Source organism: Crassostrea angulata, chromosome 4 (genome assembly GCF_025612915.1).
Source record: "Crassostrea angulata isolate pt1a10 chromosome 4, ASM2561291v2, whole genome shotgun sequence".
Lineage (NCBI taxonomy): Eukaryota > Metazoa > Mollusca > Bivalvia > Ostreida > Ostreidae > Magallana > Magallana angulata.
Window position 1 is genome coordinate 15,397,406 of NC_069114.1, and position 24,163 is coordinate 15,421,568.

The window sequence follows — 24,163 nt, forward strand, 5'->3', positions numbered from 1 at the left end:
GGATCTTTTGGGATAGTGGATTACAGGTGTGGTTATCCATAGACTCTCATAATTAGTTTGGAATCAATTTTGATATGCGGAATTTATTCTTTCTCATACGTACATGTATTCTTTATTGGATCGAGAATATTGACCTCGTCATGGGTGTATTAATTTAATCTTTAATTTTTAGATACCCTTTTGGTGCCCCAACAGGCGTGCCCTTTCCCTCTATAGAATAGACCAGACAAGCGTTTAAAACTGAGATATTTTTTTTAAGGTCGAGAACAGTTTTGTTGCCTTGACGCCTTGTACAGCACAAACTTCAAAGAGTATTTTAAGTGCGATTTTTGAAACTCATCCTACTATCCTTCATTCTCGTACTAAGCGAACGTGTAAGTACAATTTTTATTTCTATTCATGGTAAACGGTTCACCTAAATAGTTGTGTATTTCACAAAAAGTCAGTGCGGATTAGACACTTCCTTACAGAAACCCTGGATCTGCTTTCTGTGTCCGTTAGGGTCTGCGTCGGGTCCTCTAGGGCGGACCCAGAGCTGACGCGGGTAAGCTCCAGGCTGACGCAGACCAGAGCGGACTTTGAAAACAAATACCGGGTCCGGTTTAACTTATATACCTGTCAAATAAAATAATCGATGAAATGCGTTGTAGAATCAGAGCGCCAACCAATCAGATCTCTATTTGAAAACCCATTATTTGTAAACTAATCAAAGTGCAAGGGAAATATTAATGTGGTTATCGTTTAATATTTGTTAAAGATTAATGTATGTTTTTTATTAACATCTATTTAGTTGGCTTTTTCATTCTGTTAAGTATTAAGGCGTATATGGACCTCAAACCACCCTTCCTATGTCTAATTACGGTGTCTATGGATTTCAACCCAACCCCCTAATTACGGCGTATATGGATTACACCCCCCCCCCCTTTAACGGCGTATTTGGATTTCAACCCCCGAAACCCTCACAAAGAATTGTGCGGAAGACAAACAAAAAAGTAAAAATAAAGTTATATGCACTACGATTTAAAGTTATAAAATTAAAATAAGAAATACAACAACATATTATTATTGATTCTTACGGACAATCTTTTGATGAATATTATTGATAGTCGGGCTTGTACATTAATTGTAAATTCAGATAAGTCTAATAAAAGCGGTTTCTTAAAACATTTATTGATTTGGTCTTGATTAAAATTTGTATCAAAATATAAATTTAAGTAAAAATGATAGTGACTATCAATAATTTTCAGGCTCACAATTATAACCGATTCGTTAATTATATATTTGCTCTAAATCTTTCTTTTAACCTTTCCTTTTACCTTTATTTAACTGTCTTGCAAGTAAACACTTTTAAATATTTGTCAAAGATTTTACATTGTAAAAATGAAAGAAGCTGTTTTTTACAATTTCCATTGATTACCGAAAATCATCTATCTGTTGGTAACATATCTATCTTGAATGGGGTACTAGAAATCTTTTTGATTTTTGGGGTCCGGGGAGGAATAGCGGCTGCATGCATATGGACAATTTCACGAATTGAACTACTTTTTAAAATCCATTTTTGTGTTTATTAAAAGAGGCATTTCTTCGATTAAGAAATAGCAGGCGCAAATCTTTAAAAATCAGATGTTGAAGGAACCCGAAGTCAAATATGGGTAGAGTCTGGTTTCAAATGTATGGCACAAAAATATCATTTTATGTAAGCATATTTGTAGATAGAAATTTAATTCTTCATGCCGCTAACATTATAGTTTTGTGACATCGTAATTTAGCATTTTTTGTTAATCATTAAAATATGGGGCCTCATGAGGAAGCTTATCCCCGGAAACTTACTGTTGGCCAACTTTGTTCTTGCTATGTTGTTATTGGTTTCATGAAAATGTACTTAAAATACACATTGAAATTGTTACAAAAATTAGTTGTTATGATACAGTTTATTGCTGTTTAATTCCGAAATAAAGTTATCCCAAATAAAAGTTAACTCACATTTAGAAAACAAGTTACAACATATAATATTGTATTAAGTTTATTTTGTTATAAAGTTTTCTCTTTTTTCCCTTAAATTATCTTTATTTGGAAACAAAGGAAGTAAAAAAAAGATTGTAATATTTCGTCGGGTTAACTACTATGTTATTTTTCTTTATTTTAGTCGCTTTTTAAGACAGATGCAAAGGGCGTTTGTATTATTATAATTACTGTAATTACTCTTTTATTTTATATGCATGATGCAAATATCAATATTGCTTACTAAAAAGAGGTGCGTGAAATGAAATTTAATATTTCTTGCTTGACAATGTGCATTATTTTATAACAAAGCGAACTACCACGGTCTGATAAACACTTGTTATGTGTACCTGTGTATACTTCTTTGCAAATTGCAAACGTTTTACGTGACACATAAATGAAAATTTTCGACAAGACTTACAATGTTAATATGTCGTTATCTGCAGTACTTGTCAATTTTTATACGATATTTTAAAATTTGATTGACAAAGTAATGTGATATTTATAGACACCATACAGGCACTTAAGATACTTTGATAATATCATGAAATGTAAAATATATGATATACCTTTATAATAAACAATCATTATTGAATATTGTTTTTTGTATTCATCTGACGTACCCAGTATTCTTTTTGATGATTTAAGGATGATAATGATATTTTTGTTATCTACCTGCACAGTTCAGAAAACAATCAAAACAAACCTGGCTATTTAGTAGAAAAAAAGAAATTTCATAAAAGTGTAGCAAATACAAAGATATAAAAATGAAAGGAATGTATTATTTAATTTGTCATAATAATCAACTTTAGGCCTGCGAAAATTTCTAAATGAAAATCATTAACATAAGTAGAATGTTATGGATAAAAATAGTTCGATACTCCTTTTATGATATCATAAATACTATGACAGAAGATTGTTTCCTAGCTTTTGGAATCCATCAAACCAGACAATAGGCGAGTTGGGGGTGTTGTGAAGTATGAGTTTGAGTTGCTTGTTTGTTGAAAAGTTCAAGATAATATCTCTTTGAAATTCATAAAGTTTAGTTTAATAACACTGAATATCTATAAAATAAAAAAAAATATTGATTTAAAAACTAATCTAGAAGTTACTAAAGGATAAGGTAAATAGACATATTAGAAAACAGGGAATTCTGACTACATAATTATGATTTAAATTTTACACTGGAATTTTTAGGGTATTATTTAAACTAAACATCACTTTTTGTATGTAAGGGAATCTAATGTTGCCAATTTTTATGGTTTTATCTAGTTTGCACCCTCTTATTAAATAAGTATTTTACTAGTTTTGTCGATCTGTATTTCAAACGGAAGACGCAGTCAATTTCTTACATATTCATTGAATGTTACAACGGTTACTATATTGTACAAATATTTTAAAGCCAGAGACCAATTTGAGCAAATCCATAGGATTGTGCGCTCAATTTAGTCTTAGTTTTGATCGATTTAGAAATATTTTACGTAAATTCAACACCAAAAAAATCACAATAGACACTGCCATCTATGAGTGTTGTAAACATTTTTATTATTGTTACTTATATTAACAAGGAAATTCAAAAAATAAACATTACATTGTTATTGTTAAAGGGATGCAAACAGGTCGTTATTTACTAGATCGTTTGTAAGCATTTTAGTCTTGTTTGTTTTCGTATGAGTTATAATCGAATTTTTTAGAATAGTAGGGACTAGTCTATTTTATTGTTATTTACACAAAACGCGTGTTATTTGCTGTAGTTTTAACTTACCGAATATATCAAATGAAGAGTCTGAAAAACTCAGTTAAAACAAGCTGGTAACATGTCTTTTTAAAACTGTTATACCACTGAGAACGCAAAGATATATTATTAGTCATATAAACAGAAAACAAGTATAGTTTGCTGTACGTAATTCTATCTGATTTTATTAAAAGAAGAGTTTAAAACACAATCAGCTGCAACAGGTATGACGTCTTGTATATTAAAATCCGTCGTAGCTGAGACGGATCATCAAACCCACTAAGCATACCAACATTCTTTTGGTGTTTGGTTGCAGCATAACTTTTAAAAACGAAATGATTTGTCACCGTATACAGGTTTTCGCTTACATTTTGCCTAACTGAAATGATGCTACATATCAAATTATATACACAAATACCAAAATTTCATAAGATTACATACAACAAGAATTTTGTAAAAAAAAAAGTCAATACAAATATTCTAACAAAAGGGTAATCTTTTAACGATGATTGAAATGATAGTTGGCTTTGAAATACTTTTGAAAAACAACAGTAAAAGTATTTTTAAAAAAATCAATTATTGTTGCTGCTTTACATACTCATAATAAAAAAGTTTTAAGTTCAGTCATCCAATACTGGTATTAGAATGGTGTATGTATCATACAAAGAACGATGTTGCGTAACTTGGGATTTAATGTTCTTATTTTGCACGGTGTGCTTATTTAGCGGCAAGGCCCATCTAAATTGGTCTGGAAAAAAATTTTCAAGTGGTGTCTGTAAATATCCCATTACTTTTGAATCGAAAATGTGTAGTGTTTATACGTACACGTAATACATGCATTGAATTGATCAGATGCAAATACAATAATTAGGGTTAGATCCCATTATTTGGCATTACTTGGCCATTGGTATAAGATAGTTTTAAAAATTAGATTATTGTCAGTCTTGCAGATTTATAAATATAATAAACAAGTAAAACAGATTGAGTAACAGAACACATCTCCTTTAATCATATATGTTAACGGCTGTAACAATTCAAAATTGATTCCTAAGTAAAACTATCTTTTTTGCGTATCTTTAATTCTTTTTAAGTTACGAGGCATGGCGGGGGTGGGGGTATGGGAGGTGGTGGTGTAGGAAATGTAATCCTTAAAACACCTCTGAACGTAAAATTGAAAGTATACCTCTAAAAATAAAGATTGGAATTTATTGATTATTCTATTATTTATGATTCCATTCTAAGGAAGGTATGAAATATCATCTTATGCTTAGACAGGTTTATTATTTATCTGCAGAGTCTGGAACGAATAGAATTAGAATATATATAAAGCATAGAGAAATTCACCTTTTTGGAGCTACACCTCCGCCCCGGCCGGGGCTTGAACTCACAACCTCTGGAACCTATTATCCTAGCAGTGAGCTGCAACCGCGCTAACCACTGGGCTATCTAGGCAAGGCAAAGTCTTGCTTTCGATGACGAAGGGAAACTAGCGGGCTGGTCGCTCACTACATGGTCGTTTGAGGTACAGGTGGAATGCAGTTAAACGACAATTTGAGAGGATCGGGAGGATACAGATTGCTTAGATATATACATAAGTGTTTCGTCACTGCTAGGAGAATGGGTTCCAGATGTCGTGAGTTCAAGCCCCGGCCAGGGCGGAGGTAAAACTCCAAGAAGGTAAATTTCTCTGTGCTTAATGTATATCTTTATCATTCACTATGGGCAGGTATATGTCAATTTGAGAGTTATTGCAATGTTTGTGCTTATTAAATGGATATATCAATGCAATGTGTATCGTCCCAATCCTCTCCAATTGGCGTTTAACTGCATTTTACCTGTATCTCAAACCCCCGTTTAGTGAGCGACCAGCGTGCTAGTTTCCCTTCGTCATTGAAAGCAAGACTTTTGTCCTGCCTAGATGGCCTATTGGTTAGCGCGGTGGCCGCTCACTGATAGGAGTATGGGTTCCAGAAGTCGTGAGTTCAAGCCCCGGCCGGGGCGGAGGTGGAGCTCCAATAAGTTTAATTTCTCTGTGCTTTATATGTATATATAGATAGATGATAGATTGATAGATAGATAGATAGATAGATAGATAGATAGATAGTTTTCAAAGGCAAGTTCAATAATGTTTGATTGTTAACTCACCGCAACGGGCGCTGTCAATCTAGAATATTAATGAAAACCCGTTTCTTTCTTTAATTTCGTAATGTTTTACCACCAGATCTAGATCTTTTGAATAAATTCGATGAAGTTTGCTTTTGTTTTGTTTCATCTTTTGTTGTTACCTGCAAAATTCTCTTGGTTATAATTTGTTAAAAATTAATAATATTGGTTTACTTTGTGAGCTAAATACAATATCATTAATTTTTATTAAATTATTGGATAAAAGAAAAAACTATATAACTGCATTGATTACGACATTTTCTAAATTAAATCCAAGATTTATCTACCTTTGATCATGATATTCGTAAACGTCTGTATTAGAAAAATGCTTACTTCATTTTTAACTATCAATTGCCTAACTATCTTTCAGTTTTCAGATTTTAATTTAGGAAAATTAGTTATTAATGAACTTGAAATATATAACACGTTCGTACGAATAATATTTCTAAGCAGTATATGCTGATGACAAGTTTTTTTCCTCTCTGTGAAGTAATATACAATACTTACATGTATACACAATCAAATTTTTTTTCTCCAAAAGGAAAAAAAAACCCAAACCTTTTCTGTTTCAGATAAAAAAAATCATAATTTGTTTTACAAAGACAATATTTTAGAAACGAAAGGATTGCTATTTCAAGTATTTCATTTGAAACAAATCTCAAATCTTATAAAGTTCCTATGATATCATACTGTCAGACATTTCCAACCCCCAAATATTATGCTGAAAACAAAATGAAATAGCAGAACAAAGTATGTTAGACTTACTTCATTAATTAATGAAATAAAAAAAAACCTAAATAATTGATGAGTCTTTCATTACTGAAAACCGGGTTCGTAAAGTTCTTGAAAATTCAGATATTTTTTAAGCGTTCATTAACCAGATTTTAATTCAATTATATCAAAATGTTTTTCCTTGATATAAACGTAAGAAATGATTGGTACGATTACTGTAATTAAATTAAGTAAATCAAACTTATAATAACCGATTCGTTAATTATAAACCACTCCTTCTAATTATATGTAAGTTTTGTGCACGAAAAACAAATTAGTTGATGGTGATATAGTGTAAAAGTGATGGAGCCATTGTCGTCAATTTACATAGATTATCGTAATCATCCACCTGGTAGTGATATATTAGGGTTGCAGGGGAATTAGAGATCTCTTTGGGTTTCTTGGGTAGTGTTTATTAGAGATATCTTTGGGTTTCTTTCATTGTTTTTTTTAGAGATCTCTTTGGGTTTCTTGGGTTGTCTATTAGAGATCTCTATGGGTTTCTTGGGTTGTCTATTAGAGATCTCTTTGAGTTTCTTGGGTTGTCTATTAGAGATCTCTATGGGTTTCTTGGGTTGTCTATTAGAGATCTCTATGAGTTTCTTGGGTTGTCTATTAGAGATCTCTCTGAGTTTCTTGGGTTGTCTATTAGAGATCTCTCTGAGTTTCTTGGGTTGTCTATTAGAGATCTCTCTGAGTTTCTTGGGTTGTCTATTAGAGATCTCTATGGGTTTCTTGGGTTGTCTATTAGAGATCTCTTTGGGTTTCTTGGGTTGTCTATTAGAGATCTCTTTGAGTTTCTTGGGTTGTCTATTAGAGATCTCTATGAGTTTTTTGGGTTGTCTATTAGAGATCTCTATGAGTTTCTTGGATTGTCTATTAGAGATCTCTTTGGGTTTCTTGGGTTGTCTATACTCATGGTTGTTTCACGAATTTTTTTTTTTTTTTTTATTATCAACATTATTCACAAGAGTAAACAAATATACAAAAACTTCAAAAATTTCAATTATTAGTGTACAGACATTTTGTATAATTCCTTAATTTTTCATATTAATGCTACAAATAATGTACAAGTTTTCATTGAGAAGACATTTTAAAGTATCTAACTATTTGTCTTAAAACATGTATATTAATACATGTTTATATATATAAATATTTATACATAGAAATAATGTTTTTAATTTTGGTATATAATTGTTTATGTAATATGTATTTAGAGATATATGTACGTCGATAATCTATAGATATGCATAACTTTGACTCACAATATTTGCGTCTAATATACATGTGCACACACACACAACAATTGTGTACACAAATATAAAAAAAACTGGTACATAGTAAGCTATCATAGTAAAAGGTAGAAATATATTAAGTAAATGTACATGTAATACCCTGGCTAACCCGGAGGACATACACATCTACATACAGTCCATCACATGGTCCCCGGGTGTAGCACATATACACATAGGCAGACCCTAAGTGTCTAGGGTATACAACAGTAATCACAATATATTTATTAATGTTTTAAGTTTTGATGAATATTTCGATGATTTTAAGTACATTGTAATGTAATTCATATCTCTAATTAAGTAATTCTTTACATATTCGTTTAGACTTTGAGAGGTTTCATTTTTTTTCTTCAAATCTACATAACATCTTAAATTTGTAAATTCTATAAGCAACATAAGATATAATATTATTCAAAAATTGTACCTTGAGGTTATTTTCATAATAGAAGCCTATGATTACATGTTTCCACATAATATCTAAATGCAAAGTCGTACACAGTTTTGACCATATTTCTTTGACATTGTCACATTCAAAAATAAGATGTTCAACGTTCTCTGTTGTGTCTTGACAATAATCACAACATCTGTTTCACGAATTTAATAAATATTATAAACAAAAATATGGTTTGTTTTTTTGTTTACCAGAAATATGCTCCTTCTTAATCATGCGACTCTGTTGTCAACCTTTTAGAACCAAAATATCAAGGGCGCCCTCTATCGGAGCGTGTCAAAGATCCACATATTTGTAGTTATTTTTTTAAATAACTAGCTTTTCTTTTACGCAAGGAATAGGGGTATCATATGACCGCTGCCTGCTAATTTGTGATGACGTTGAATTCATAAATACATTGTAGTATGAATCGTTACATTTAAGTTTATGCTTTTCTGTACAGTAAGTATACTATTAGATGGGATTTAAACAATTTGAGAATAACTTATACCAAACTTTTATGTAACATGAAAATCTATGAATTTTCAGATGAAACTTCAATGTAATTGTCAGATATAAAGTCGTTGACAATTAAGAAACTTATAGCCTTATTGTTTTAGATAATTCGTATAAAACAATACCTGTCATAGTAAATCACAATTGATACAAATTAATATTTACCAGGTGTTAACGTTGTTGTTTCATATAGTTATCATTAAAACAACTGCAATTTAAGAGTTATCTTATACTTGAATGGTGTATGTATTATTCAAGAAACAGTCTTGCGTGAAATGAAATATAATATTACTTATTTGGCACGGTGGGCCTATTAAGCGACGATAAGGTTAAAGCTCGTCTACCTTGGTATGTTAATCACGTATCAAGTGGTGTCTGTTAACATCACAATACTTTGTGTATCGCAAAGTTTAATTTTCAAATGTAACACTTGGGTCAAATTAATATTGTATACGGTTAAATATTTGGGGCTGTTCACAGATTTTCTATAGAAGAGACAAGTCAAACAAATTGAATAACAGGGCAATTTTTATTTGATCATATTTGTTTACGGCTGTAACCATTCAAAATTGATTCTGAAATAAATGTAAACTATTGTACTCCGTATTTTGAATTCATTTCCAATAAACAGATATATAATCACACGATCCTATTTACGAAATTACGTAAGAGTGAAATTTCCCAGGTCGTGGACTATATATGCATCAACAATGTCATTTTTAAAGGACATTTTTTTTTCTTCAAAATATGCGACTCTGTAATCAAAACCGAGCATAAAAATACCATCTTCGTCCTGTGTTCTATACCAGAGGATTCTTGGTATTGTATTGTAAAACAGTCACCATATTTGGATATATATCTTCTTATTTACCCTAGATGCAGGAGTCTTTTGGGATAGTGAATTACAGGTGTGGTTTTCCATAGACTCTCATAATTAGTTTGAAATCAATTTTGAATTGTGGAATTTATTCTTTTTCCTATACGTACATTCACTCTTTATTGGATCGAGAATATTGAACTCGTCATGCGTGTATTAATTCAATCATTAATTTTTAGATACCCTTCTGGTGCCCCAACAGGAGTACCCTCTATAGAAAAGACCAGAAAAACTTTTAAAACATGATAAACATGAAACATGAAAACATTATAAAAAGATGTTTATATTTTTAGGTCGAGAACAGTTTTGTTGCCTTGACGCCTTGTACAGCATTATTTCAGAGTCTTCGCAAACACTTCAAAGTGTATATTAAGTGCGATTTTTGAAACTCATCCTACTATCCTACATTCTCGTACTAAGCGAACGTGTAAGTACAATTTTTATTTATATTCATGGTAAACGGTTATCCTTAATGGCTGTGTATTTCATAAAAAGTGAGTGCGGATTAGACACTACCTTACAGAAGCTCCATTAAAACTCTTGGTCTGTTTTCTCTGTCTGTTAGAGTCTGCTTCGGGTCCTCTAGGGCGGACCCAGAGCTGACCCGGGTAAACTCCAGCTGACGCAGATCAGAGCGGACTTTGAAAATATATGCCTGGTCCGGTTTAACTTATATACCAGTTGAATAAAATAATCGATAAAATGCGTTGTAGAATCAAAGCGCCGACCAATCAGCTCCTTAGTTGAAAACCCATTATTTGTAATCGAATCAAAGTGCAAGGGAAATGTGGTTATCGTATATTGTAATATTTTTTAAAGATTAATGTATATGTTTTTTTTATCAACATCTATTTAGTTCAATCCGTTAAGTCTAATTTGGCGTATATGGACTTCAAACCACCTCACCTATGTCTAATTACGGCTTATATAGATTTCAACCCCAACCCCCTAATTACGGCGTATATGGATTTCAACCCCCTTCCCCCCTCTAAACGGAGTATATGGATTTCAACCCCACCCCTAATTACGTCGTATATGGATTTTAACCCCCACCCCCTCTTAACCGCGTATATCGATTTAACCTACCCTCCACCCACACCCTCTCTAAAATATTATGCTGAAGACAAACAAAATAGTAAGAGTAAAGTCATATGCACTACGATTCAAATTTATAAAATTTGAAAAAAAAAAACCCAACATATTATTGCTGATTCTTCCTGACAATATTTAAATGAAAATTACTGATAGCCGGGCTCGTACATTAATGGTAAATTCAGATAAGTAAAAAAAAACGGTTTCTCAAAAATTCATTGATTTGGTCTAGATTAAAGTATATCAAAATTTGTATCAAAATATAAAAGTAAAAATGATAGTGACTGTAATTATATTCCAGAATTACAATTATAACTAATTCGTTACTTATGTATTTACTCTCAATCTTTCTACCTTTATTTCAAAATAGTTACAACATAAAATATCGTATTAAGTTTATTTTTTCATAAAATTTTCTCTTTTTTCCCTAAATTATCTTTATTTGAAAACAAAGAAAGTAAAAAAATATATATTGCAATATTTCGTCGGGTTAAATAACTACTTTTATATTTTTCTCATTTTAGTCGCTTTTTATGATAGATGCAAGTGGCGTTAATATTATTCTAACTACTGTAATTACTCTTCATTTTTTATGCATGATGCAGATATCAATATTGCTTACTTAAAAAAGAGGTGCGTTAAATGAAATTTAATATTTCTTGCTTGACAAAGTGCATTATTTTCAACAACAATGCGATTTACCACGGACTGATAATCACTTGTTTGTTAAGTGTACATGTAAATACTGGCCACTCGTTTTTCTGAAAATGCCAAGCGACAAAAAAAAATTAAAATAAGAAAAAAAAATTCGATCTTATAACAGTTATCTTTTTCAATAAAATCAACTTAGTAAAATTTTTCTAGAAAAATAAATATGTGGTTGAAAAAAAAAACTATCTGGGAGTATTGATAAAAATTGATGTAAGCCAAGGGCTTATTTCTGATATATAATTTTATTACAGAATTAATTTTGTCGTGAAATACATATATAAATTAATTTTATAAGTAGTACAAGAAATTAAAGTTGGTACTTAACATTTTTATTGAAATAAATATAAAATCTTTATAAAATCGTTCCCAGTAATTCCTTTTGGGTCATTTTGTGTTCCTTTTGGAATGTAAACAACGAAAAAGTTCTTAATTTTAACATTTTTATTGAAATAAATATAAAATCTTTATAAAATCGTTCCCAGTAAAACCTTTTGGGTCCTTTTGTGTTCCTTTTGGGTCCTTTTGTTTTCCTTTTGGGTCCTTTTGGGTGTCTTTTGGGTTCTTTTGGGTCCTTTTGGGTAAATCGATGTACCGCAATAATACCATGTCGTTATCTGCAGTACTTGTCAATTTTCATACGATATTTTAAAATTTCATTGACATCAGTTTTACATTTTTTTTTTCAATTTCATTTTAATTATGACAAAGGGTGGGGGTCACTTATATACTTCGATAATATCATGAAATGTAAAATATATGATATACCTGTATAATAAACTATGGAATATCATTTTTTTAATTCATTTGACGTACTCAGTATTCTTTTTTGTGATTTAAAGATTATAATAATATTTTTGTTATCTTCCTGTACAGTCAATCAAACAATAAAAAAACTGGCTATTAAGTTGAAAAAAAGAAAAGTCATAAGATTTAAAAAGGAAAGATTTATATGCTATCAGTTATTAAGAAACCATTAACATAAGTAGAATGTTACGGATAAAAATAGTTCGACATTCCTTTAATGATATCATAAATAATATGACAGAAGATTGTTCGTACCGTTTAGAATCCATCAAACCAGACAATAGGCGAGTTGAGGGTGTTGTTTAATAAGAGTTTGAGTTGTTCGTTTGTTAAAAAGTTCAATATATTTGAAATTTATAAAATTTACTTTAATCACACTATATATCTATAAAATGAAAAAAAATATTGATTTAACAACTAATCTTAGTAGTTATTTAAGGATAAGGTAAATATACCGATTAGAAAACAGGTAATTCTGACTACATTATAATGATGTAAATTTTACACTGAAATTTTTGGGGCATTATTTTAGAAAAAAAAACTAATATAATTTTGCCAATTTTTATAGTATTATTTAGTTTGCATCCTCTTATTAAATATGTGTTTTACTATTTTCGTCGATTTGTATTTCAAGCAGAAGACAATTTTGTTATCTTCATCGTGTTACAACGGTTGCTACATTGTACAACTATTTTAAAGCCGGAGATCAGTTCGAGCAAATCCATAAGATCGTTCGCCCAATTTAGTCTTATTAGTTTTGATTGATTTAGAAATATTTTACATGAACAAAAAAACACCAAATAGCCACAATAGACAAAGCCATCAATGAACGTTGTAAACTTTTTTTTAATTGCTACTTACATTAATGATTAAATTCAATAATTGTTAATGTTAGAGGGATGAAGATACATGTAGGTCTTTATTTACTAGATGGTTTGTAAGTATTTTAGTCTTGATTGTTTTCGTATGAGTTATAATCAAAATTTTCAGATTAGTAGGGACTTATCCATTTTAATTATTGTTATTTACATATAACGCGTGTTATTTGCTGTAGTTTTTAACTTACTGAATATATTAAATGAAGAGTCTAAAAAACTCAGTTGAAACAAGCTGGTAACATGTTAACAACTAATTGTGTAAATTGTGTAAATTTTATTACACCTTTGTTACAATTTTTATGTAAGATTTGGTATGCCATATAGTATGTTTACATGTATCATTCTTAATGTGTGTATACTCTCTCTCTCTCTCTCTCTCTCTCTCTCTCTCTCTCTCTCTCTCTCTCTCTCTCTCTCTCTCTCGTTTAACTTGAAAGTCACATTTTTATTCATGATTTGAAAGAACTGATTTAACAACTGTTAATTATTTTACTAATCATTGTTTTTTACGAAATCAGATTTTTGATTTCCTGTAAACTTCCAGTTTAGGATACTTTACTCTTCATAAAGCCCAAGATGTTTTGGAAGGTGTTCGAACTACTACAAACACTCAATTTAACAGTTGGGATAAAAACAGTGCGGAAGGGGGTCATACTACATTAAAATTACTCAAATATTATTCGATAGACTGTTGTTTTTACAAAACAATAAAACGAGATACTTAGGAATAAAAATACACCAAATAACATTCGTGCTACGGCTAGTACTAACTACAGATACATGGTATAGGGCCTGAGGTGAAGCACCTGATGACGACCTCAAAATATAAATTTGGTAATATAACATTAATATTGTAGCACTCTATTACGAAATTCATCTTTGGCGGCTCTCCCTTGGTCCTTATCTTTATCATTTCATTTTTAACTTAACCATACATAAACACCTATAAAATATTTTGCATTTTCCCTAACATTTACAATTAATATTAAATGACGTATCGCATGTTTTTCAATCTTCAGAATTTTAAAAATAAAATCATTCTATACTCATCAAAAATGAAGTTTATTATCGTTTTTATAAAATAATCTGCCTAATTCGTAAGTTTGAAAGCGATGAAATTCAAATGTTGAGATATGCATATTTTCTCTCTCGATCTACCTGCCATGATGTGTGACGTCATATGCGACCTCGAGCGAGAAGGTGCTGTTAGCCATCTTTGTAATTGGATTGGATTTAAACGACAAATAAACTAATTATCACCTTTGTCGATAACGAGACAAGATGGTGTTTTGTGCCTCCTGCGGGTTCTATAGTCGCCGAAAATGGAGATTTGGACTGTTGTTTTTTAAGTTTCCCTTACGAAAGAATGATGGAATCTTGCGACAATTGGAGGTCTATCTGTCGACGGAGGATTTATGAATAAACATCCAATACATATATTAATAATTATATGGTATGTTTTTGTAATTATAATTTCATTATCCTTAATGGCTGTGTATTTCATAAAAAGTGAGTGCGGATTAGACACTACCTTACAGAAGCTCCATTAAAACTCTTGGTCTGTTTTCTCTGTCTGTTAGAGTCTGCTTCGGGTCCTCTAGGGCGGACCCAGAGCTGACCCGGGTAAACTCCAGCTGACGCAGATCAGAGCGGACTTTGAAAACATATGCCTGGTCCGGTTTAACTTATATACCAGTTGAATAAAATAATCGATAAAATGCGTTGTAGAATCAAAGCGCCGACCAATCAGCTCCTTAGTTGAAAACCCATTATTTGTAATCGAATCAAAGTGCAAGGGAAATGTGGTTATCGTATATTGTAATATTTTTTAAAGATTAATGTATATGTTTTTTTTATCAACATCTATTTAGTTCAATCCGTTAAGTCTAATTTGGCGTATATGGACTTCAAACCACCTCACCTATGTCTAATTACGGCTTATATAGATTTCAACCCCAACCCCCTAATTACGGCGTATATGGATTTCAACCCCCTTCCCCCCTCTAAACGGAGTATATGGATTTCAACCCCACCCCTAATTACGTCGTATATGGATTTTAACCCCCACCCCCTCTTAACCGCGTATATCGATTTAACCTACCCTCCACCCACACCCTCTCTAAAATATTATGCTGAAGACAAACAAAATAGTAAGAGTAAAGTCATATGCACTACGATTCAAATTTATAAAATTTGAAAAAAAAAACCCAACATATTATTGCTGATTCTTCCTGGCAATATTTAAATGAAAATTACTGATAGCCGGGCTCGTACATTAATGGTAAATTCAGATAAGTAAAAAAAAACGGTTTCTCAAAAATTCATTGATTTGGTCTAGATTAAAGTATATCAAAATTTGTATCAAAATATAAAAGTAAAAATGATAGTGACTGTAATTATATTCCAGAATTACAATTATAACTAATTCGTTACTTATGTATTTACTCTCAATCTTTCTACCTTTATTTCAAAATAGTTACAACATAAAATATCGTATTAAGTTTATTTTTTCATAAAATTTTCTCTTTTTTCCCTAAATTATCTTTATTTGAAAACAAAGAAAGTAAAAAAATATATATTGCAATATTTCGTCGGGTTAAATAACTACTTTTATATTTTTAAGGTCTTCCGTTGGAAACGGAAGACCTTATTGTTTTTGCTTTGTTTCTTTTCCTCTATTATTATTATTCTTTTTTTTTTTCTCCCACGTTTTCTCAAAAACGCTTCAGCCGATTTTGATAAAACTTTCAGATCTTGTTTTTGACAAAATTTGTAAGAAAAGTACGTGGGATTTTTTTGGTCGTCACTTCCGGTCCCGAGATATTAAAAATTTTATGTTTTTGCTTGTTCACAAGTTTTCTCCAAAAGTATTTAAGATAGAACTTTGAAATTTTCAGGGATGGTAGAAAATGTCCAGCCGCAATGTACTACGCATATCCGAACGTCCGCCGTCACTTCCGGTCGTCACCGGAAGGAAACAAAAAAAGTAATTTTTTTAGTTTTTTGTTTTGAAAATTTTTTTGGTTACTATTCAATAGAGACCCATAAATAACTTCAGAATATGAAATCCGTTTTAAAATCGATCCACGCATTCCCGAGATTTCAGGCTTCAAAGTCTTGAAGCGAGAGTCCGCGTAGCTCAGTCGCTTAAGTGGTGGACTTGTGCCCAGGCGACCCGGGTTCAGTTCCCGAGTGTCGAACGTTTTTTGTTTCTTAATTGAGGTTTGTTTAACGATTTTATCTTTAAAATGATGGATTTTAATGTTTTCCGTTTGATATTTATTGTAAAAAAGAATAATAGCAGCTTTTTTTTCATTACAAATAGATAGCTTGTTTCTGTCAGCAGTTCGCTAAATTCAAACGCTCGTCGCATTGCAGGCATCAAAGACGTGCCGCCGAAGTACCCCTGCAGTATGCTGGGTTGCTTTGTCGGCATCAAAGAAATGCCGCCATCTCAATGACACACACAATATTTAGCAATGCACCCACGTTTAAGTAAGTATTCTACATGGCCTTAAAAGGAAGACTGATTAGTATTTATTTACATATATAGATACACGCATGCATGTATATAATGTGTTTATTGACATTTGCTGATATACTCATTCCCTAAACACTATAAAAACTAGAAAATCTCTCTCTCTCTCTCTCTCTATCTCTCTCTCCGAAGTTTATACACGTAACTATTCAATATTTCTGTTGCATGTATATTTTTGTTTTCCGTTTAGTCTGTATCTACGATAGCGTGTAAACTACTAATGAATGTTACAACTGTGGAAATTACTGTCATCAAATTTTTACCGAATAAATTTACGTGTTACTGATTTCGTTATTTCTACATTTATAAAGATTTTATCAATCCTGCTGAAATAAAACAGTCAAACATAATAGAAAACGACAAGAAAAAACATTCTCAACACTGAAATACATGGGTAAAATGCATCAGTCATTGTTTTAGGACTTCCCCTAATTGTTGTTAACCGAATCCGAGATCCACACCTCAAAATTCTATTTTCGATTTATTTAAGACGAAAATCAAGCTCGGGTCTTTTTACCCCCCCCCCCTCCAGACACAAACACGCATCAATATTTCAAATGACCTCGCACTGTTACCAAACCTGAATAGTCAGACATCTTACACGTTGTTTTTCATCTCATACAAAAACTCAGCTCCTATCCCGGGCGGAAACTCCCTAAATTCAAAGACAAATTCGGGAATTATTTCGCGTCAGCCATGTTTTGAGACACCTGCAAAGGCTGTGTGTTCTAATCTCGCCGGAGCCAAGATTTGTTCTTTCTCTCTATTTCTTTTTCTCCTTTTTATCTTATTTTCTAACTAAAAAATTCAACATAAAAGGGTGTTTGACTGTAGTACAAGTTGAAAAACACTCTTTAATTAAGATTTAGACAAAAACAGTGTTTTATTATTAGGGTCTTCCGTCTTCAGCGGACGGAAGACCTCCTCGTTGCTCGCAACGAGATCGTGTCTAGTTCTCATTTTAGTCGCTTTTTATGATAGATGCAGGTGGCGTTAATATTATTCTAACTACTGTAATTACTCTTCATTTTTTATGCATGATGCAGATATCAATATTGCTTACTTAAAAAAGAGGTGCATTAAATGAAATTTAATATTTCTTGCTTGACAAAGTGCATTATTTTCAACAACAATGCGATTTACCACGGACTGATAATCACTTGTTTGTTAAGTGTACATGTAAATACTGGCCACTCGTTTTTCTGAAAATGCCAAGCGACAAAAAAAAAAATTAAAATAAGAAAAAAAAATTCGATCTTATAACAGTTATCTTTTTCAATAAAATCAACTTAGTAAAATTTTTCTAGAAAAATAAATATGTGGTTGAAAAAAAAACTATCTGGGAGTATTGATAAAAATTGATGTAAGCCAAGGGCTTATTTCTGATATATAATTTTATTACAGAATTAATTTTGTCGTGAAATACATATATAAACTAATTTTATAGGTAGTACAAGAAATTAAAGTTGGTACTTAACATTTTTATTGAAATAAATATAAAATCTTTATAAAATCGTTCCCAGTAATTCCTTTTGGGTCATTTTGTGTTCCTTTTGGAATGTAAACAACGAAAAAGTTCTTAATTTTAACATTTTTATTGAAATAAATATAAAATCTTTATAAAATCGTTCCCAGTAAAACCTTTTGGGTCCTTTTGTGTTCCTTTTGGGTCCTTTTGGGTGTCTTTTGGGTTCTTTTGGGTCCTTTTGGGTAAATCGATGTACCGCAATAATACCATGTCGTTATCTGCAGTACTTGTCAATTTTCATACGATATTTTAAAATTTCATTGACATCAGTTTTACATTTTTTTTTTTCAATTTCATTTTAATTATGACAAAGGGTGGGGGTCACTTATATACTTCGATAATATCATGAAATGTAAAATATATGATATACCTGTATAATAAACTATGGAATATCATTTTTTTAATTCATTTGACGTACTCAGTATTCTTTTTTGTGATTTAAAGATTATAATAATATTTTTGTTATCTTCCTGTACAGTCAATCAAATAATAAAAAAACTGGCTATTAAGTTGAAAAAAAGAAAAGTCATAAGATTTAAAAAGGAAAGATTTATATGCTATCAGTTATTAAGAAACCATTAACATAAGTAGAATGTTACGGATAAAAATAGTTCGACATTCCTTTAATGATATCATAAATAATATGACAGAAGATTGTTCGTACCGTTTAGAATCCATCAAACCAGACAATAGGTGAGTTGAGGGTGTTGTTTAATAAGAGTTTGAGTTGTTCGTTTGTTAAAAAGTTCAATATATTTGAAATTTATAAAATTTACTTTAATCACACTATATATCTATAAAATGAAAAAAAATATTGATTTAACAACTAATCTTAGTAGTTATTTAAGGATAAGGTAAATATACCGATTAGAAAACAGGTAATTCTGACTACATTATAATGATGTAAATTTTACACTGAAATTTTTGGGGCATTATTTTAGAAAAAAAAAACTAATATAATTTTGCCAATTTTTATAGTATTATTTAGTTTGCATCCTCTTATTAAATATGTGTTTTACTATTTTCGTCGATTTGTATTTCAAGCAGAAGACAATTTTGTTATCTTCATCGTGTTACAACGGTTGCTACATTGTACAACTATTTTAAAGCCGGAGATCAGTTCGAGCAAATCCATAAGATCGTTCGCCCAATTTAGTCTTATTAGTTTTGATTGATTTAGAAATATTTTACATGAACAAAAAAACACCAAATAGCCACAATAGACAAAGCCATCAATGAACGTTGTAAACTTTTTTTTAATTGCTACTTACATTAATGATTAAATTCAATAATTGTTAATGTTAGAGGGATGAAGATACATGTAGGTCTTTATTTACTAGATGGTTTGTAAGTATTTTAGTCTTGATTGTTTTCGTATGAGTTATAATCAAAATTTTCAGATTAGTAGGGACTTATCCATTTTAATTATTGTTATTTACATATAACGCGTGTTATTTGCTGTAGTTTTTAACTTACTGAATATATTAAATGAAGAGTCTAAAAAACTCAGTTGAAACAAGCTGGTAACATGTTAACAACTAATTGTGTAAATTGTGTAAATTTTATTACACCTTTGTTACAATTTTTATGTAAGATTTGGTATGCCATATAGTATGTTTACATGTATCATTCTTAATGTGTGTATACTCTCTCTCTCTCTCTCTCTCTCTCTCTCTCTCTCTCTCTCTCTCTCTCTCTCTCTCTCTCTCTCTCTCTCTCTCTCGTTTAACTTGGAAGTCACATTTTTATTCATGATTTGAAAGAACTGATTTAACAACTGTTAATTATTTTACTAATCATTGTTTTTTACGAAATCAGATTTTTGATTTCCTGTAAACTTCCAGTTTAGGATACTTTACTCTTCATAAAGCCCAAGATGTTTTGGAAGGTGTTCGAACTACTACAAACACTCAATTTAACAGTCGGGATAAAACCAGTGCGGAAGGGGGTCATACTACATTAAAATTACTCAAATATTATTCGATAGACTGTTGTTTTTACAAAACAATAAAACGAGATACTTAGGAATAAAAATACACCAAATAACATTCGTGCTACGGCTAGTACTAACTACAGATACATGGTATAGGGCCTGAGGTGAAGCACCTGATGACGACCTCAAAATATAAATTTGGTAATATAACTTTAATATTGTAGCACTCTATTACGAAATTCATCTTTGGCGGCTCTCCCTTGGTCCTTATCTTTATCATTTCATTTTTAACATAACCATACATAAACACCTATAAAATATTTTGCATTTTCCCTAACATTTACAATTAATATTAAATGACGTATCGCATGTTTTTCAATCTTCAGAATTTTAAAAATAAAATCATTCTATACTCATCAAAAATGAAGTTTATTATCGTTTTTATAAAATAATCTGCCTAATTCGTAAGTTTGAAAGCGATGAAATTCAAATGTTGAGATATGCATATTTTCTCTCTCGATCTACCTGCCATGATGTGTGACGTCATATGCGACCTCGAGCGAGAAGGTGCTGTTAGCCATCTTTGTAATTGGATTGGATTTAAACGACAAATAAACTAATTATCACCTTTGTCGATAACGAGACAAGATGGTGTTTTGTGCCTCCTGCGGGTTCTATAGTCGCCGAAAATGGAGATTTGGACTGTTGTTTTTAAGTTTCCCTTACGAAAGAATGATGGAATCTTGCGACAATTGGAGGTCTATCTGTCGACGGAGGATTTATGAATAAACATCCAATACATATATTAATAATTATATGGTATGTTTTTGTAATTATAATTTCATGAATAATCGTAATTATTCTTCAAATGAAAAAAATAGAAGTTTATGCACAGAGGCCTGTGTATAAAACGCAAATTCATCGGAGAAAAATAACAAGCTAAGAGGGACGCCATTTTGGATACCGCCTCGCTTCATTAGCTGTTTTCTTATTGTTATTGTTAAACTATTTGTTCATGTATGTGTCGGTTTTGTATAACTGATTTCTTCATTCATAGCTCACCTCTGCAGAAATCATAATTTAAGTACAAGAGATTTCTGTGAGTTATATTTTTTGTCAAAGGAGCGAGTTGTTGGTATTGAATGTTTACGCGAGAAATAGACAAATATACGTTTGTGGATCTACATTTATACGTAAATGGATAAAAAAAAATACGGAGATGGGATCTAACAGAAAAAAACCAATAATTAAGGAAAACGTTTTTGTCTACTTTTATAATATATATGTATATAGTGTAATATGGAGTAAACAACCTTAGAAAGTTGTGACCAGGAAACAAACTTCTTGTGCACCACAGTTTTACATTAATGAACATTCTGAGTCGTTAGGAACGCCAAAAAAGGAGACTGTTGTAGATTTTAATATTATAAACACCTTTTACCGATTGAGTTGATCGTGATTGCCGACTTCATCGTCGCTTCTTTGGCAATATCATCGTTTTTTATCCGTACTGGTGGTTCAAACATGTACTACTGAATATAATAGAAAAGATTTTTTTAATTTAGTCAGCATGTAAAAAAAAAACAACGTACATGGTGAATATAGTGTCAAATTAAAAGAAGATAATGCCAATCCTGCAATTTGTTTACAATCAGCTGTTCGAAGAAGGTCGCATGTGACGTCACTGTACCACGTGACACGCTATCTAATTAACGAGGTTATAAACGATTGAGGCTATAATTCAAATTGATATTATGGCTAATTACCGCTTCTATACTGTTAACAAACTGTTAGAAATAATTATTAGATGCACAAGGAAACCACAAAATGTAAAAATTCCCATACATTAGAAACATGCGATATGTCCTTTTATCATAACTTATTTCATATATAAGTATAATGCTATATAATTATTATAATCTATGTAATCATTAATATTAAAAATATATGATTTGGAAATTATATAATTATAAAATCATATAACTATAAAATCATATGTCTTATTTCATTAACTTTATAATTACAATTAAAATTAATCATAATCAATTTCATATAATTTTTATGTTATATATAATTGTAAAATCATATAATTATAAAATCATTAATCCTATTTAATTAAACCATACCAGGTTGTATACAGGTTTTAGCAAATTTAGTAAATCATCTAATTTATAGTAAAACTCTAAATTTATATTCTCATCATCGTTTTTTAACCATGATTTATTATGATTTTAGTTTTAAGTTTTGACATGACCTCGCTTATATGCCTCCGGCCACTGAAAAAATAGTACCACTGTCACCAGACTTGGTACACCGGCGGTCCATTTTTTATTTATATCTTTTTTTAAACTGCAGGACAACCCATACGTCCTGTACGGAGCATGTAAGTGTACCTCATCACATCTTAATTTCACTGTGTCAGTGCATTTGGGAGGTGGAGTAGGTCTGGACGCCGGGTCGTATCAAGACAGATTTTTTCGTCAATTAAAAAAATGGTTTAAATCAATAATGTTGGTGCTTCTTTTGTTGCTACATAAATGTAATTTATAGGACAAGGATCTGGTATCTATTTTGAGATTTTGAATCATTAAACCCGTTTAATATCTAAGTAACCCTTCTTGTGCCCGGACAGGCGATACTAAAAAAACTAAAAATGGTAAGAGAGAGAGAGAGAGAGAGAGAGAGAGAGAGAGAGAGAGAGAGAGAGAGAGAGAGAGAGAGAGAGAGAGAGAGAGAGATGCTTTTTTCAGGTCGAAAACATATTTAGATCATACTAGAAGAAAATTTGAAAGATTGTAAAAACTTATTTCAGAGTCCTCGTATTAACTTTTACGGCGTCGAAATGAGTCTGCATACCAAAGTGTGTCTTGTGGTATTGGGGACCTTCATAGCCTTTCTTCTCGTTCAAAACGAATGTGTAAGTATACTATTTTCTTTTTTCGTAAAATAAACCCCCCAATGGTTTACTATTAAAAATTTAAGGAATTGATTATTTAGGATTTACATGAAATAGAAGAGTTATATTTTATGAATATGTATAAATGGTATGTTTTACCTTCTATTGTCAACAATTTCTTTGTCAGTAACATCATTTTATAAACGTCTTGAATCTTATTATTAAGTCACACAAAAATACCAATCGTTAACCATTGCATTTTTTTTTTCAACAAGACCATTAATGAAAATCATTTTATTGTTATTTTGATAATCATTTCAGTATAATTATATTCTTTTAACACTAAATCAAACTTTCACCCGAAAGTGCCAAACCATTGCAATTTATAGCCAAAACATTATTGAAGTATAAATTTTGTAAAACGTAACACTTAGAACTCTCTCTCTCTCTCTCGCTCTCTCTCTCTCTCTCTCTCTCTCTCTCTCTCTCTCTCTCTCTCTCTCTATATATATATATATAGTTTCAGATTTAAGGAGAATTCAAGTAACGCTTTGATTTATTTTTTATTTTCAGGTATTTGTTTATATTAAGTAAAAAGCGTTTCACTTGTTCAGCCATAACACCCCTGCGATTGTTATTGTCATTTAGATTTTAGACCACGTGTTTTATTTGACCTTTTCAGTTTCGCAGTAAAAATCGTGCCTCGTGTTTATAGTTTATTTCATAGAATCTAGGTACATGTACTTGTAGTAAAATATGAAATCAAGAGGTTTATTGATTTTAAACTTTTTCTTCATTAATTGTTGAATAAAAGGTGTTCTAGAAATAAATGTGACAATAAAAAATCAGTTTTTGTCTGCTGTTGCAACAACTAACATGCATAAAAGAGATTCCTCCTGAGGATTAATTTTCGATCCGCGCCTGACCTAGTAATAACATCAATAGTGAAACAGATTATACTATTTTATGCAGAATGTTCCTTGAAAATGGCTCGATAT

The 24,163-nt window shown here is 31.0% G+C and overlaps 1 protein-coding gene across 2 annotated transcripts in view; it reads left to right on the plus strand.

The window, feature by feature from the left end:
- The first annotated feature begins 257 nt into the window (after window positions 1–257).
- LOC128180120 (uncharacterized) overlaps window positions 258–24,163 on the plus strand; it is a 44,593-nt gene continuing 20,687 nt past the window's right edge. Inside the window, exons 1-4 of one of the 2 annotated variants that reach the window (XM_052847985.1) lie at window positions 258–374; window positions 10,079–10,212; window positions 22,625–22,712; window positions 23,082–23,186. In XM_052847985.1, the coding sequence (XP_052703945.1) occupies window positions 23,112–23,186 (75 nt within the window). In that variant the 5' untranslated portion in view covers window positions 258–374; window positions 10,079–10,212; window positions 22,625–22,712; window positions 23,082–23,111. The remainder of the gene's footprint in view (window positions 375–10,078; window positions 10,213–22,624; window positions 22,713–23,081; window positions 23,187–24,163) is intronic. The other variant, XM_052847984.1, reaches the window with a different exon arrangement.